This window comes from Triticum aestivum, chromosome 3B (genome assembly GCF_018294505.1).
Source record: "Triticum aestivum cultivar Chinese Spring chromosome 3B, IWGSC CS RefSeq v2.1, whole genome shotgun sequence".
In the NCBI taxonomy this organism is placed as follows: Eukaryota; Viridiplantae; Streptophyta; class Magnoliopsida; order Poales; family Poaceae; genus Triticum; species Triticum aestivum.
In genome coordinates this window covers 444,659,217-444,675,733 of record NC_057801.1, presented here as the reverse complement: position 1 = coordinate 444,675,733, position 16,517 = coordinate 444,659,217, and the positions used below count along the sequence as shown (strand labels likewise).

General features: G+C 47.5%; 1 protein-coding gene across 1 annotated transcript; it reads left to right on the top strand.

The window, feature by feature from the left end:
• Positions 1-12,291: 12,291 nt before the first annotated feature.
• Positions 12,292-13,368, top strand: LOC123070272 (Werner Syndrome-like exonuclease). The gene has a single exon (XM_044493383.1). It carries the CDS (start codon positions 12,425-12,427, stop codon positions 13,016-13,018), a length of 594 nt encoding a protein of 197 aa, XP_044349318.1. The 5' UTR covers positions 12,292-12,424; the 3' UTR covers positions 13,019-13,368.
• The last annotated feature ends 3,149 nt before the right edge of the window (positions 13,369-16,517 follow it).

Sequence of the window (16,517 nt, the reverse complement as noted above, 5' to 3'; positions counted from 1 at the left end):
TTGTTGATTCTAAAGTAACTGTTCACACCGATCATGCTGCTATTAAATATCTTATGGAAAAGAAAGATGCTAAACCTAGACTTATTGGATGGGTTCTCTTGCTACAATAATTTGATTTACATATTATTGATAGAAAGGGAGCTGAGAACCCCGTTGCAGACAACTTGTCTAGGTTAGAGAATGTTCTTGATGACCCACTACCTATTGATGATAGCTTTCCTGATGAACAATTAGTTGTCATAAATGCTTCTCGTACTGCTCCATGGTATGCTGATTATACTAGTTACATTGTTGCTAAATTTATACCACCTAGTTTCACATACCAGCAAAAGAAAAAAGTTTTTCTATGATTTAAGACATTACTTCTGGGATGACCCACACCTTTATAAAGAAGGAGTAGATGGTGTTATTATACGTTGTGTACCTGAGCATGAACAGGAACATATCCTACGCAAGTGTCACTCCGAGGCTTATGGAGGACACCACGCTGGAGATAGAACTGTGCATAAGGTATTGCAATCCGGTTTTTATTGGCCTACTCTCTTCAAGGATGCCCGTAAGTTTGTCTTGTCTTGTGATGAATGTCAAGGAATTGGTAATATTAGTAGACGTCAAGAAATGCCTATGAATTATTCTCTTGTTATTGAACCATTTGATGTTTGGGGCTTTGATTATATCGGGCCGTTTCCTTCCTCTAATGGGTATACACATGTTTTAGTTGTTGTTGATTACTTTACTAAGTGGGTAGAAGCTATTCCAACTAGTAGTGTTGATCATAACACCTCTATTAAGATGCTTAAAGAAATTATTTTTCTGAGGTTAGGAGTCCCTAGATACCAAATGACTGATGGTGGTTCACATTTTATTCATGGTGCTTTTCGTAAAATGCTTGCTAAGTATGATGTTAATCACAGAATTGCATATCCATATCACCCACAGTCTAGTGGTCAAGTAGAATTGAGTAATAGAGAGCTTAAATTAATTTGCAAAAGACTGTAATAGATCTAGAAAGAATTGGTACAAGAAACTTGATGATGCATTATGGGCTTATAGAACTGCATATAAAAACCCTATGGGTATGTCTCCATATAAAATGGTCTATGGAAAAGCATGTCACTTACCTCTCGAACTAGAACATAAGGCATATTGGGCCATTAAAGAGCTCAATTATGATTTCAAACTTGCTGGTGAGAAGAGGTTATTTGACATTAGCTCAGTTGATGAATGGAGAACCCAAGCCTATGAGAATGCCAAAGTGTTTAAAGAGAAAGCTAAAAGATGGCATGACAAAAGGATACAAAAGTGTGAGTTTAATGTAGGTGATTATGTCTTGCTATACAACTCTCGTTTAAGTTTTTTTGCAGGAAAACTTCACTCTAAATGGGAAGGCCCTTACGTTATCGAGGAGGTCTATCATTCCGGTGCCATAAGAATCAACAACTTTGAAGGCACAAGTCCGAAGGTGGTGAACAGTCAAAGAATCAAACATTATATCTTAGGTAATCCCATAAATGTTGAAACTAATATTATTGAAACCGTAACCCCGGAGGAATACATAAGGGACACTTACCAGAACGTTTCAGACTCCGAAAAAGAATAGGTATGTGGTACGGTAAGTAATCCGACTCCAAAATAGTTCTAATAGCAATTTTTCTCCGTTTTGGAATATTTAAGAAAATAGGAAAATAAGAAGTAGTCCGAGAAGGACACGAGGCGTCCACGAGGGTGGAGGGCGCGCCCTACCCCCTGGGCACGCCCCTGCCTCGTGGGCACCTCGTGTGCTCTCCGGACTCCATTTTCTTGCACGATACTCCTTTTAGTCGGTAAAAGTTCATTACATAATCTCCCGAAGGTTTTGACCATCGTATCACGAAAATATCCTCTGTCTTTGTTTTGAGGTGTTGTCTGTCAGATTTGTCAAGGCCAGGCATCATGTCCTCACCCTCCTCCAACCATGAAGGCAACGATGCTTGGCTAATGAAGATGGAGCTGAAGAGAGAAGAACTAGGGGAGATCAACAAGGATGATAGGATCAATAAGGTCATGGAGGATCAAGCTCCGACGGCAGAAGAAGAAGACATCCTTCAACCTCATCACAACCTCTTTACCCCAACTGAGATTGAAGCTTTCAAGATGATTGAGCTAGCTCGCATACAAAACAAGTATCTCACACGTGAATTTTTTTTGTTGAAGGATCATATCATCGCACTCAAGGGCATTATCCGTAAACTGGAGGAGCTCCTATGCTCGATGTGCGACTATCCATCATCACCACCACCTTCTTCACCAACAAAAGAGACATAATCGCATGGGTATGGGCACTCCCCTTGGCAACTGCCAAGCTTGGGGGAGGTGCCCCGGTATCATATCACCATCACACTCCTATCTTTACCATTTTACTTAGTTTGTTCCTTTTAGTAATATCTTGATCTAGTAGAATAAAGTTTTGGTATGATTTAGTTTTGAGTTTTTGCTTTATGACCCCTCTATGTAATCGAGTCCGTGAGCTATATATAATAAAGATTAGTGTTGAGTCAAGGGCTTTGCTATCTTGCTATGATCTTGAAAGAACAAAAATAAATAAAGAGATCATATGGATTTATGGAGAGTAATGACTTCACATATAAAGAGTATGATGAATAAAAATTGTTGAGAGTTGGCAAACATAGTTTTGGTCATCGTTGCAATTAATAGGAAGTAATAAAGAAAGAGAGGTTTTCGCATATAAATATACTCTTGGACATCTTTTATGATTGTGAGCACTCATTAAAATATGACATGCTAAAGAGTTGATGTTGGACAAGGAAGACAACGTAATGGGTTATGTTTTCTTATATCCGAAATAAAGTATATTGTCATGGATCATCCAACATGTTGAGCTTGCCTTTCCTCTCATGCTATCCAAATTCTTTGCACCAAGTAGAGATACTACATGTGCTTCCAAATATCCTTAAACCCAGTTTTGCCATGAGAGTCCACCATACCTACCTATGGATTGAGTAAGATCCTTTAAGTAAGTTGTCATGTTGCATGCAATAAAAATTGCTCTCTAAATATGTATGACTTATTAATGTGGATAAAATAAGCTTTATACGATCTTGTGATATGGAAGCAATAAAAGCGATGGACTGCATAATAAAGGTCCATATCACAAGTGGCAATATAAAGTGATGTTCTTTTGCATTAAGATTTCGTGCATCCAACCATAAAAGCACATGACAACCTCTGCTTCCCTCTGTGAAGGGCCTATCTTTTACTTTTGTCTTATTCATTATGCAAGAGTCATGGTGATCTTCACCTTTCCTTTTTACATTTTATCCTTTGGCAAGCACCTTGTGTTGGAAAGATCCTGATATATATATCCAATTGTATGTAAGTTAGCATGAACTATTATTGTTGACATTACCCTTGAGGTAAAAGGTTGGGAGGCAAGACTATAAGCCCCTATCTTTCTCTGTGTCCGATTAAAACTCCTTACCCATAAGTATTGCGTGAGTGTTAGCAATTGTGAAAGACTAAATGATAGTTGAGTATATGGAGTTGCTGAAAAGCTCTTATATTAACTATTTCCGATGTTATGATAAATTGCAATTGCTTCAGTGACTGAGATTATAGTTTGTTAGTTTTCAATGAAGTTTCTGATTTATACTTGACATTGTGAATAGATTGTTACTTTAGCATAAGAAATCATATGACAATATATATATATGTTGCTGTTATAAGAATGATTATGATGCCCTCATGTCCGTATTTTATTTTATCGACACCTATATCTCAAAACATGTGGACATATTTTTCGTTATCGGCTTCCGCTTGAGGACAAGCGAGGTCTAAGCTTGGGGGAGTTGATACGTCCACTTTGCATCATGCTTTTATATCGATATTTCTTGCATTATGGGTTGTTATTACACGTTATGTTACAATACTTATGCCTATTCTCTCTTATTTTACAAGGTTTATATGAAGAGGGAGAATGCCGGCAGCTGGGATTCTTGGCTGGAAAAGGAGCAAATATTAGAGACCTATTCTGCACAACTCCAAAAGTCCTGAAACTCCACGAAAGTTATCTTTGGAATTAATAAAAAATATTGAGCGGAAGAAATACCAGAGGGGGGCCACCCACCGTCCAAGAGGGTGGAGGGCTCGCCCTACCCCCCGGGCACGCCCCCTGCCTCGTGGGCCCCCTAGCAGGCCTCCAGTGACCATCTTCTGCTATAAGTCTTTTACCCTGAAAAAAATCATAAGAAAGCTTTCGGGACGAAACACCGCACCACGAGGCGGAACCTTGGCGGAACCAATTTAGGGCTCACGTGGAGCTGTTCTGCCAGGGAAACATCCCTCCGGGAGGGGGAAATCATCATCATCGTCATCACCATCGATCCTCTCATCGGGAGGGGGTCAATCTCCATCAACATCTTCACCAGCACCATCTCCTCTCAAACCCTAATTCATCTCTTGTATCCAATCTTTGTACCAAAACGAGTCCGGTGTATGGCGGCCTTATCAAGCCGAATAATACGTCGGACATTAAAGCCAACAACATCTCTAAACGAGTCCGGTCCGCACATCACTGTGATAACTCGACGAATCCGAATGTCGATTAGCAGTTCGGACTCCGCCGACTGCACCATAAAGGTGCGGATTACGTACTGCGTGTACATAACTACGCACTCAAAATACCCTGGGCAGCACCAGAGGCACACTGTGGAACAAGTCCATAGTACGACTTGACCCTATTTGGACGACATACATCTTTTTTCACTACAGGCTCATTAAGAGCCCTATTTGCTGTATGGTTGTATCAGGGATCCTTTTAAGGCTAGCATTTCCCAACCATCAGATACTCCTATCAAAGGACTTATTACTAAGGAGAAACGACGCAGACGCGCGTCAGGGCATCACTGGAGTTTTTGAACTATTACTTTTAGGCCATGTGTTAGACTTTCCCTTATGATTTCTTTTCTTTCGGCATGTAACATGACCTTAATATTCATGGCATTGTGTGTCGAAACACGCCTCGACGTATTAATAAAGATATAAAGGAAGCAGATGATCACCACCTTTTTTGATTGGGCTCTTATATTATTTTGTCATCTGTATTACCTCCTTGCTTTCGACTGACATACGTGCTTCGGCACGACCTTCATACCAGGGGCTGTATTCGGGCCTGCAAACTCATATGTCCGAACACCTATAGGGAACTCTTCGACGTCCCGGATATTGCACTATATGCATCGGCTCCGAATCATGTCTTTGGTCTATAGTTGGGTTGAACGGCTCCTGTGTTTGCCACCTTACGTTCCGCAAGTTCGGCTAAGGTAGTAAAGGGAGAACTACTGCGATTGTATTTCTGGTTTGCCTGGTTAAGTACCTCAATAGAGAAAGCCGAAAACTGACTGTCATGATGTGCGAGAGCAGGTCAGCGATTCGGTGACTTAGTGTTATACTACAAATCGTTCATGATTTATGTCGTGTCATATGAGGGGCTGGGCTTCGACCAGCCGCGTTGCAAAGGCGCTGTACTCTGGATCGTCGTTCACGCAACAAGGGGCTAGTACTTAGCCCCACCAATGGACTCTTATGTCTAAGTGAAAGTGATAAAGTCGCATAGTCTGATTGCCTTGTTCATCTCGCAAGACGCGTCCTATATAGGACCAAGACGTTGGATAAAGTGCGGACATGCGTTACCAAACACCCCAGTAATATTTACATGGGGGCAGAAGCCGATGACTGGTAAACTTTCGAACTTATAAAATAAACGGCCAAACGGGAGGATAAAGAAACAAAATCATAAAGCGCAAGCATAAATATTTCACATTATGAGTTCATTACATGGTTTTTATAAACCGGACTCCACTACTCAAAGATGATATCCTTTGAGCACTGACCCTCTACAATGCAGGCTCCCTCGAGGACCTCGCCAAAGTACTTCTCCGGCCACCGATGATCCTTGCCTTCAGGCAGCCCTGCGGTGGCAATTTTGGTGGCCTTCATCTTCGCCCATTGTACCTTACTCAGGCGAAGGCCATCAGGGCACCTTCTATGTAGGCCGACCGCTTGATGGCGTTGATCCGAGGACGCGCGTCGATCAAATGCTTCACAAGTCCGAAGAAGCTGCTGGGTATGGGCTCGGTTGGACAAAGACAGACTATTACGTCCTTCATGGCCAGTCCGGCCACCCTGTGCAGCTCCGTCAGCTGCTTCAGCTAATCGCTGAGGGGCACCGGATACTTTGGCACAAGGTACTATGACCAGAACATCTTCTCCATTGAGCTCCCCTCTTCATCTCAGAAGAACTCAGCGGCATCAGCAACACTCCTCAGCAGATCCACAAACGCGCCTGGAGAACTCCAAACTCGGGTTAGCAAGATATATCTCTTACTTGTAAATTTACTCTGCATGAGAAAGGACTTACCAGCTGCTATCTGCCTCGCCTCTTGAATCTCCTGGCGAGCACCCTGGGCTTCAACCCGGGCCTCCTTCATGCTCTCGAGAGCTTTTTCGATTTTGGAGGATTTTTCCGAACTCTTCTGCTCCAAGGACTCGCAGTTGGCAATGGTGTCCTTGAGCTCCTGTTCGACCTCGCCCACCCGTGCCTCGTGTTGTTCACGGGCGGTTCGCTCCACCTCCAACTCCTCGGCCGCTTTGTCAGCGGCCGCCTTGCTCACCTCTGCCTCCTTCTTGGCTCGGGCGAGCGCGCTCTCGATGGACTTAACCTCGGATGCGCCAACTATGAGTAACATCATAAAACTCAATAAATTTAAAGAATTAATGCACATACCACTCCGGGTATGTACATGCGCCGCATACCTTGCGTTTCGTCGAACCGCTTGTTGACGCGGTCGAGCTACTCATCGGCTAGTCGAAGTTTCTGATTGAGCTCTGCAACCTCTGTGGCTTGGTCAGTAGCCGCCAGCATCGATGCCTGGCCCACACAATTGTATACTACATTATTAACCTGTTCTGGGATCCTTCGTCCGGATTGTTCTAATCCGGACAGAGTCTCAGGGGCTACTGTCTATACATGGGTTCAACCTTGCATATAAAAAAACTTGTAAGAGAACTACATCGCATACCTCAAAGCCCGCAGTAGGCTGTTGAAGGCTTCGTTCAGTCTACTTTTCGCAGACCGAACCTTTTCCATAACCGCACCCATCAGGGTGCGGTGCTCCTCCACGATGGAAGCACGTTGTAGTGCTTCCTCCAGAGTATGAGCAGCCTCCGGATTAACAGAGGCCTCCGATGGAGCTGCTGCTCCTTCCCCCATCGAAGGGGGGTGTTGGTCCGAACCCGGAGCCGCATTGGCCTCCAAGACAGTGTCTGGCGCGGGACCCAAACTATTGAGGCCCCCACCCTCGGTGGTCATGGGGGTCGTTGTGCCCTGCTCTGCAGCATCCGAGGTGTTACCCTCGGGCGCCTTCTGGACGGCCTCATCCGCCCCTCCCCGGCCAGGAGAGGTCCTTTGGGACGACACCTCGGTGTCCTCCATGGAAGGGGGGAGAAGGCCCACGATGGTCCGTTGCTCTCCGCCTCTTCAAGCGGCAGAGAATTCCCTGACGAAGTCAAGGGGTTCGGGATATCTCGTGGAGGGCTGAAATATGAGCCAAGATACAATTTATATAGAGGCGGGGAAGCAAAAATTGAACAAGTAAGGCTTTTATACTTACAATTCGTCCAGGGGCTTAACCCTGGAAGCTCTCCTTGGGCCGTGTTCAGACTCCGAGTCCGAACTTACCGAGAGGGTAACCTTTTTCCTCTTTGGCGTCTCCTCCTCCGGATTCTCGGAGGCCGTCCTCTTCTTCCTCCTCGTGATGCGAGGGGAGTCGCTCTCCACCTCCTCTTCATCCTTATCTTCCTTGTGAGAGGAGACGGCTTCGGTTTCTCCGGATATAGCATCCGAAGTACCTTTGCGGCGGGGGCCACCTTTGGGTCCCTTGCCCTTCTTCTTGCTCTGGTGGCCCCTTGCCCTTCTTCTTACTCTTCTTCTCCAGTGTTTGATAGGGCGCCAGGACCAGCATCTCCTCCAGCTGAGGAGTGACTGGGTCTTCGGGCAACGGAGCTGGACTCTTGATCCGCTCCGCCTTCTTTGTCCAACCCTGTAAAGAGGTGGGCTGATAAGATTCATATTGATCAAATATACAGACCGGATATATCTCCGGAGAATTAACACTTACCAGAGAGGCCGGATTCTCGGTGTCGAGACCGACGTATTCAGTCTCCATGGGCCAGCTCTTCTGGGCCTTGAACAACAACTTCCACATTCCCTTGTGGTCGTGCCGAGGAAGTGCTACAGGGTCCGCGACTCCTCCGGATTGAACTCCCACATGGGGGAAGTCCAGCGCTGGCAGGGCAGAGTGCGGCGAAAGAGCATGATTTGCACCACATTGGTGAGACCGACGTTCTTGCCCAGCACGTTGGTGATGCGCATTTGCAGCGTCCGCACCTTTGTCTGGGACCCCCAGTCGAGGCCCTTGGTGTTCCACGACGCGAGCCTCGTGGGGGGTCCGGGTCTGAACTCCGGAATTGCCGCCGGTTGCTATGGCGCGGCTCTGTGATATAGAACCACTCTTGTTGCCAGACCTTGACGATCTCAACAAAGGCCCCCTTAGGCCATGTGGTGTTGGGCATCTTGCTTATCATGGCCCCGCCACAGTCCGCGTGCTACCCATCGACCACCTTCGGCTTTGCATTGAAGATCTTTAGCCATAAGCCGAAGTGTGGGGGATGCGGAGTAAAGCCTCACACACAATGATAAACGCCGAGATGTGGAGGAAAGAGTTCGGGGCTAGATCATGGAAATCTAGCTCGTAATAGAACATGAGTCCCCAGACGAAGGGGTGGAGTGGAAAACCTAATCCTCTAAGGAAATGGAGAAGGAAAACAACCTTCTTGTCGGCCTCCGAAGTGGGGATGATCTGACCCTTGGTGGGGAGCCTGTGCACGATGGTGGCGGCTAGGTATCCCGCACTCCGGAGATCCTTTATCTTCTTCTCCGTGACGGAGGAGGCCTCCCACTTGCCCTTGGAACAGGATCCGGCCATGGTCAGAGGAGGTGGTGGTGGTGAGGAAGACAAAACTTTTTGGGCGCTAAGAGCTTGGGAGATTGGAAGGCTGAGGAGATTGGAAGGCGTGGGGAAGAAAGGAGAAATCCATTGCCCTCTTATAGGAGGTAAAAATGTCAACCGTCCCCCCACTTGTGCCTTGAAACTCGTCTATTCCCAATGAAAGCGTACACCGTAAACGGTTGGATTACCCAAATTTTATTGATGAGAAATCCCGTATTAAGTGGGCATGATATCTGTTTGACAAGACGTGCCAATGGGGCTTGGCCTCAAAACACAGAACGCGAGGTGCGAAAACGGTTCAAAACGCTGAAGGGTCAAGTCTGACGCTTTGCCAAAAAAAGTTGTTAGTAAAGACATTGTTCCTGTTTTTTATATATCCTTCCTTCGCGGCTAGGGGTTGTGTTAATTATGCAAGGCCGAATACAGTTCTTTTATCGAGGAAGGTTGACATATTTTGTTCAGGGAACCCGCCTCGCAATGTCGAAGACAATCTGCGCGCCGAACATGTCGTCATTGAAGACTGGTTCGGGGGCTACTGTGGGAGTCCTGGACTAGGGGGTCCTCGGGCGTTCGGTCTACTGGATATGGGCCGGACTAATGGGCCGTCAAGATACAAGACAGAAGACCACCTCTCGTGTCCGTTGGGGACTCCCGTATACGTGGATGGCAAGTTTAGGTGTCCGGATATACTATTTCCTTTTTGTTAAACCGACTTTGTACAACCCTAAGCCCCTCCGGTATCTATATAAACCAGAGGGTTAGATCGAAGGCAGGATAACAACAACTACATTGATAGGCTAGCCAAGCTAGGGTTTAGCCATTATGATCTCGAGGTAGATCAACTCGTGTAACCCCTATACTCATCGAATATAATCAAGCAGGAGTAGGGTTTTACCTCCATTAAGAGGGCCCCGAACCTGGGTAAACACTGTGTCCTTTTGATCATAGTTACCATTGATCCTCACACATACAACTTGGGCTCCCCTACCCGAGATCTGCCGATTTTGACATCGACAACGGTCCCTACGACCGCCCCGAGGTCTTTCGTCATCGACCCGACCTGCCCGCTGCCGCTGCGTCGCCCCTTCAGGCCGTAGCGCCGTGGCCCGCGGTCCATCATCGTCGCTGCGCATCGACCTCCCGTGGTATGTGCCGTGCCGCCTCCCTCGGCGCGGGTACGCCACCGTCTGCGCCGGTCTTCGTCAAGTTGTTGGGTTCTCCTCGCCTACTTCGAGCACCGCCGCCGCGCTCCTAACTTAGCTGCCGCCGCCGTTAGGCCGCCGCCGCTCTTCTTCGGCCGCCACACTGCTACCCTTGGCGGTCGCCACTCGTCCACCCCCGTCGTCTTCGTCCAGCACCAGCCATCGGCAGCGTCGCCGCCATCTACCCCGACCACTTCATCTACTCCGACAACCGCGGGCGACATCGGCCCCGCGCCGATTGGCGCCGCAACCGTCGCTGAGTTCTTCTCTGCTGGCCCCTCCGACTTCTTCGACATGGCGTATAGCTCGTGCAGGTCCCAGTCTATGCATGCCCGATGCCGGCAACACCGTCGGGGTGCCTTCGTCCACGACGTGTCCCCGGGCCTAGCAAGCCAGGTGTGGAGCTTCGTCAACTTCGTCTTCGTCTGTCTACGCATGCCCGGTGCTGGCAACACCGATGCGTGCCCTCGTCTACGATGTGTACCCGGGGTTGGCAACCCCTGCGTGACGCGTCGTCAACAACATCTTCTTCCCGGTGCACCACTACTTCGACACCACTGCGCCCATGCTAACTCGACGCCCCCTTGCACCCGCGGCTCCACGACGACTTCATCGACACCGGCTACCCTGACTCGACATCGACAACGACATATTTCGCACGACTACCTCGACCACGGCTCCACCACACACGCTCTCGGCTACCTCGACAAACGGCACAAAGGGCTACCGCCTTGCTTGACAACCTCGCCGGGTTTCCACTCCAGCCACGACTTTCGCGATGCATCAACCGTTACGACTGGTGGGGAGGGTCCGTCAGCTTGCCTTTGGATTCTTCTCCAGTCTCACCGTCTGCGTCGCTATCGTTGTGACTGCGGGGGGATGTTGAGTATATTGATTAGATTGGAAACATATGTTAGACTAGGAAATATTCTAGCTTGCCTTGTACTTCAAGTAGATCATGCACTCCTATATATATGCCCACAAGGCTCAAGCAACACAACAACTATTCTATCAATCCTCTCTCTCCCTTCTAACAAAAGGTGCTAGATCACATAAAAAAGGTGCTAGTTTCGAACAAACACCATAGTGTTTTTTTTTAAATGTCAGCAAAGAATCATGTTACCAGACAAAAGGAAAGAACACAATACATGGTAAAGATGAAAAGTATTATCCAAAGATTAAATAAAATTACAAACCTTTGGTGATCCTTTGTAAACAAATTTGATAGCAGGGCATGTGAACATACGGAGAAATCATTGTTTCTTGATCCTTTATATCGAATTCTTTCTTGAGCCCCCGAGTCCATTGTATGAAAGGAAATCTACATAGAAGTACACACGCCATAGGAACATATACCACATTTACTTCCAATAGCATGATGAAATTGAAAGGGAAAGCTAACGAAACTGTAGAGGCAAGCCACAAAATAATTGTAGTGGCGTGCTAGTGTGGTAGGGAAAGGGAGCCAATAATATGGACCGAGGCAAAGTAGCAGCACTATGGATCGTTTCTTATCAGGATCATCAGACTACTCTTTCTTCGTAATTAACTTGGCATATCAGATTCTATGTCTAGTTGGCAGCCATGGCAACCTGTACAAGATGGAGCTTAACGCCTTTTTTTTTTGAGGGGCAGGAGCTTAACGCCTGGTAGGACCGCCCTGCAGCCAGAAGCAGATGGTCAAACATATCTTCTGACAGCTTGATTCCTACGCGTCCGGCCCTGTTCTCGCCAGTAGACCAGCTACAGTACTAGTAACCCAAAAGCACGAGTGCAAAGCCTGCCAACGCTATTCTTCAGAAAACCCCTCTTTTCCCCTCGAAACTCGAAACCAGCCTTTGAAAAATAGCTTTGCCCTGCCTCCGGGGTTATGGCAATTCGTTTCCTGCAAAAACACTACGATCGCTCGCTCGAATAGTTGCCCTTTTCTTTTGTAATAATTTCAAACTAGTAAGAGGGTTTATTCTGTTATATTCTCCTTTCGAGATATAATGTCAGGCTGGTCCATGCCCTCGCCCGCCCGCCCGCCCGCCGCCAATCCGCCATCGCCGTTCGGTTTGTTTCTTCTCCCTTGCTCTGACCCCCTCTTGACCCCGGTCGTCTGCGGGCGGAAGGAGCGCTAGCTAGCCCAGAACCGACGGGGCGATCCATCATCCGATGGCCACCGACACGTTCGTCACCGACGTGACCTTCGGGGCGGACGTGATCGTCACCACCGTGACCAACTCCGGCGCGGCCGTGGAGGGCTGGCTCCAGGAGATCCGCTCCGTCCTCGGCGACCTCGTCGTCGGGGTCGACGTCGAGTGGCGCCCCAGCTACAGCCCATCCCAAAACCCCGTCGCGCTCCTTCAGCTCTGCGTCGGCCGTCGCTGCCTCATCTTCCAGCTCCTCCACGCCGACTTCGTCCCCCAGGCTCTCTCGGGCTTCCTCGCCGACCCCAACCTCCGCTTTGTTGGCGTCGGCGTGCAGGAGGACGTCGAGCGCCTCAGCGACGACCACAGCCTCGATGTGGCCAACGCGGTCGACCTGCGTGGCCTCGCGGCGGAGGGGATGCAAATGCCGGAGCTCCGCCAGGCCGGACTGCAGGCCGTGGCGCGCACCGTCATGGGAGCCAACCTTCAGAAGCCACAGAGGGTGAGGATGGGCCCGTGGGACGCCTACTGCCTCTCCTACGATCAGATCAAGTACGCCTGCATCGACGCTTTCGTCTCCTTCGAGGTTGGCCGGAAGCTGCTCACAGGCGACCTCTGAGTTGATGATTTCTGCGGCTGAGTCCTGAAAACTTGCATTCTTAAGTCTAGCTCGTACTACTATTGTACTTAGATCTAGTTCTTCATCTCATAATGCTAGGCAAGGGTTTGGGAGTGATTCTGTGATGGAAGAATTAGACATTGGTGGTGATGAGGATTAACTTCAGAGCAGGGAAAAGATTGCGCCTACAACTGAGTGCCATGAGCATGAACCCTTTTGTGCCAATCGAAACTGCTCTGCGAAATATTCTGTCCCATTATGCATTTTTAGTGAACTATAACTATTTTTAATTCTGTGTTAATGTCAGGGCTGCTTTCAGTTATCACCGATCGGATGTTCTAAACTTTCAATAGCTCCTTTGTTCTAAAGTTGCCATTCTAATTTTTCGATCTGCCTAGCATTTGGTATCATAATTTGGTATTTGTTGCTCATACCACAATTTGTAATTGACGGCATGAGCATTAGTCCTTTTGTGCTGATTGTGTATTCTGCTCAACTATGTTTGTTTTGGTGGAGTGCCAACCATTTCTAGTTATGTGCTCCAGGTCCATGCTGCTTCCGGTTATCACTGATGGGATGTTTCAGATTTCCGATAGAGTTTTGGTCTGTTTAGGCCCTGTTCGTGAATCCACCGCTCCTAAGATCTGAGGAGCGGCTGTTTGCTGGCTCCTAGATTTTGCATTACAGCTCCGTCCGCTCTTGGAGCGGAGCCATGGAGCGGATTGACGACGAACGGGGCCTTAGTATTTGGCATCATAATTTGATGTCTGATGCCCACTTATACCACATTGTCAGTTACATTTTTTCCTGTTATTCATTTGATACCCTATAACTAACTAAGCTACTGATACAGTCTTCAGTATACATGTCAGAAGTTACTGTTATCAATTACTACGGCCAGAAGAACACGCTAGCATGATGATTCCTTGTACTGAAAAAAAAGCTGCCAGGATCATCCTTAGTCAACTCCTCACTGTTTAGTTATTGAGTAATTAAAAAGGCCAGCCCCTTCCATGTAGCTCCCGCGTGCGCACGGTCCGAGGGGAAGGGTCCAATCATTTCTAGGTCTAATGTATGCATCCTTTCCCTGCATTTCTGCAAGATACTATTTTCAGGACTCAAAGCTGTGACCTCATGGTCACAAGGCTTACTGTTGCGCAAAGGCTCCCCTTCTGTTTAGTGATTGACTCTGGTTTGTAATTCATTTTGTAGGAATGATTTATCAATTCACTCTCCTTCCATCTGCTGTCAGACACGATCTTTCATTGAAATCATCTTTATTCATATTTTTGGTCATTATGGTCACATCATTCAACATACTCCTGTTCTTCTTAGTTCAAGTTCTTAGTTATAATTTACCCTTCTTCTGAGTTTGATAAATTGACCTGGCTCTATGCTTCTTTGTCCTAGTGTGTGATTACTATCAAATATTTAACTGATAAGAACATAATGTTGTATATTTTGGTGTGGAAACTACTTATCGAGTGTTGCAGGACAATGCGTCCTCCATCACCGAGTATCGTGCTTGCTTCATGTTAAATAAGGATAGAGTCAAGAAAAATTCTCAATGGGATCTAGTCGAACACTTCTCGAGCGTGGTGTCGGCCATGAACGGCGTCGGCAAGGGCGAACGATACCTGGGCTATGGAAAGATTCGTGGGTGCAACGGCGGCGAAGTACAAGATGCATGCATGAGTGGTGGTCCGACAAAAAACGAGTGGGCGCCGGAGTGGTGTAGAGGCCAATGGCGGCGGTCTTGATGGATGCAAATCAAGAGCAAGAGGGGAGGGACGGAGTGGGTGAAAACGGCCCATGGGGGTGGGGGGGTGGGGGGGGGGGGGGGGGGGTTGGGTGGATCGGGTGTGTCGGAGTCTGACGCGGCGGACGTTCGGACTCCCCCAAACACCCCATAAATTTGTTTGCAATTTGGCAGAATTTGAACGTGCGGACCGATCCGTGCACGTTTGATGCACAACGTTAGAGCATCTCCAAATGCCCTGTAGTTTGGCATAACCGCTCTTTAGGGCTTTTCCAGCCAAAAACATAGCTCCAACAATTGCCCTATTTGCAAAATTTTTTGCTTCGAATTCTTTAGGCGTTCCAAAAAAAAACACGATGTGCTGCAAATATACAACACTTTTGTTGCTGCCGCAAAACTGGTGCATTCGTGCATACAGCCCCAACTGCCACTAGGACATCTCACCGCGCCGCGACCGCTATTCCCCCAACAACCGACGACGTGATTTCAGCCGCAAACACCACGGTCTCCAGCCCGCCGCCCATACCCGAGTCTGCCTTGACCCCGCCGCTCGACACAACCGCTCCGGACAGCCGCCGAGCCCCCACCGACTATCCGATTTGGGGTCTGGCGACATGTCGATATTGGTCGATTTTCGGCCAGCGTCACCCTCCGCTGTCCATATGGCCGGCGCAGCTCCTCCGTGGCCTAGAGAGGTGGACTAGTAGTTGCCGAAGCACCGCCGCAAGTCTCAAGGCCACAGCGACCGCAGCTTCAGATGGCGTCTGATAGAGGCGAGGGTTTTCCCGATCTTTCGATAAGATGATAGCTATCGATTTGGTGTGGAGTCGACTTTGACGATCCAACTACAAACGTGCACGATGTTGCGCCTTAGCAATCGCTAAACTAAGTCCGAGAGGTTATTGACCACACCGGAGTACGATCAACCTGACCATGAAGGTCTATTCCTGCATGCAATCGAAGAACAAGCAAGAATATGATAAAAGCAACCTGAATATTGCGAATATAGATGAAATATTGATAAAGGTGGGGATCTGAAAGCAGTCTTGGCCTGGTCGTTGGACACAAACGAAGTATACGAAGTTGCAATGGCTAACTTTGAACTAAACAAATCCCAAGGAAAAAAACTACTAGATTGATCTACTTATATAGGAGCAAGGGGTGGCGCCCAAGGAGGTGGGAGGACGTCTCAAGGCAGCCTAAAACTAATCCTTGGTCCTACAAGGCTCATGGGCCCAAGTAGAGGAGATGCAACACCTTTGGATTTGTAGTTTGACTCGGATTCTGCTACAACGTCAGATTGTTTCGTCAATGTCTTAATGCTCCGGACAAATTTGAAGGTGAATCCAATTAGGTTGGAAAGTGCATGAAGTAAACTTTCCAATATGAAAAAAGAATCACCCAATTCGGAGTCTGAATGAAAGAGATCTTGGTGTTTTGAGTCAGGTATGTCTGTGCAGTCCGAATCTGAGTCCAGAACATGTGGGACTTGGACTCTATTTTCTCTTGGCCAAAAGTGATGTGAGAGGACTTTTTGAACAACACCTAAACTTCTCTTTTTTCCTTATCTTCATATGCGGATTGTACAAATGTCCCATACACCTGCAATTAGACATGACACAAAAGTCTGTGAAGTATTTTTATCCTGGATAACATAAATAAATTATTGCATAGTTTGCATTAGAAATCACCTCACAAATATGCATGTATGCAATATTTTTGGTCGTATCCAAGATAGTC

Coding starts and splice junctions, on each gene's coding strand:
- LOC123070272 (XM_044493383.1), top strand. CDS start 12,425: ATGGCCACCGACACGTTCGTCACCGACGTGACCTTCGGGGCGGACGTG.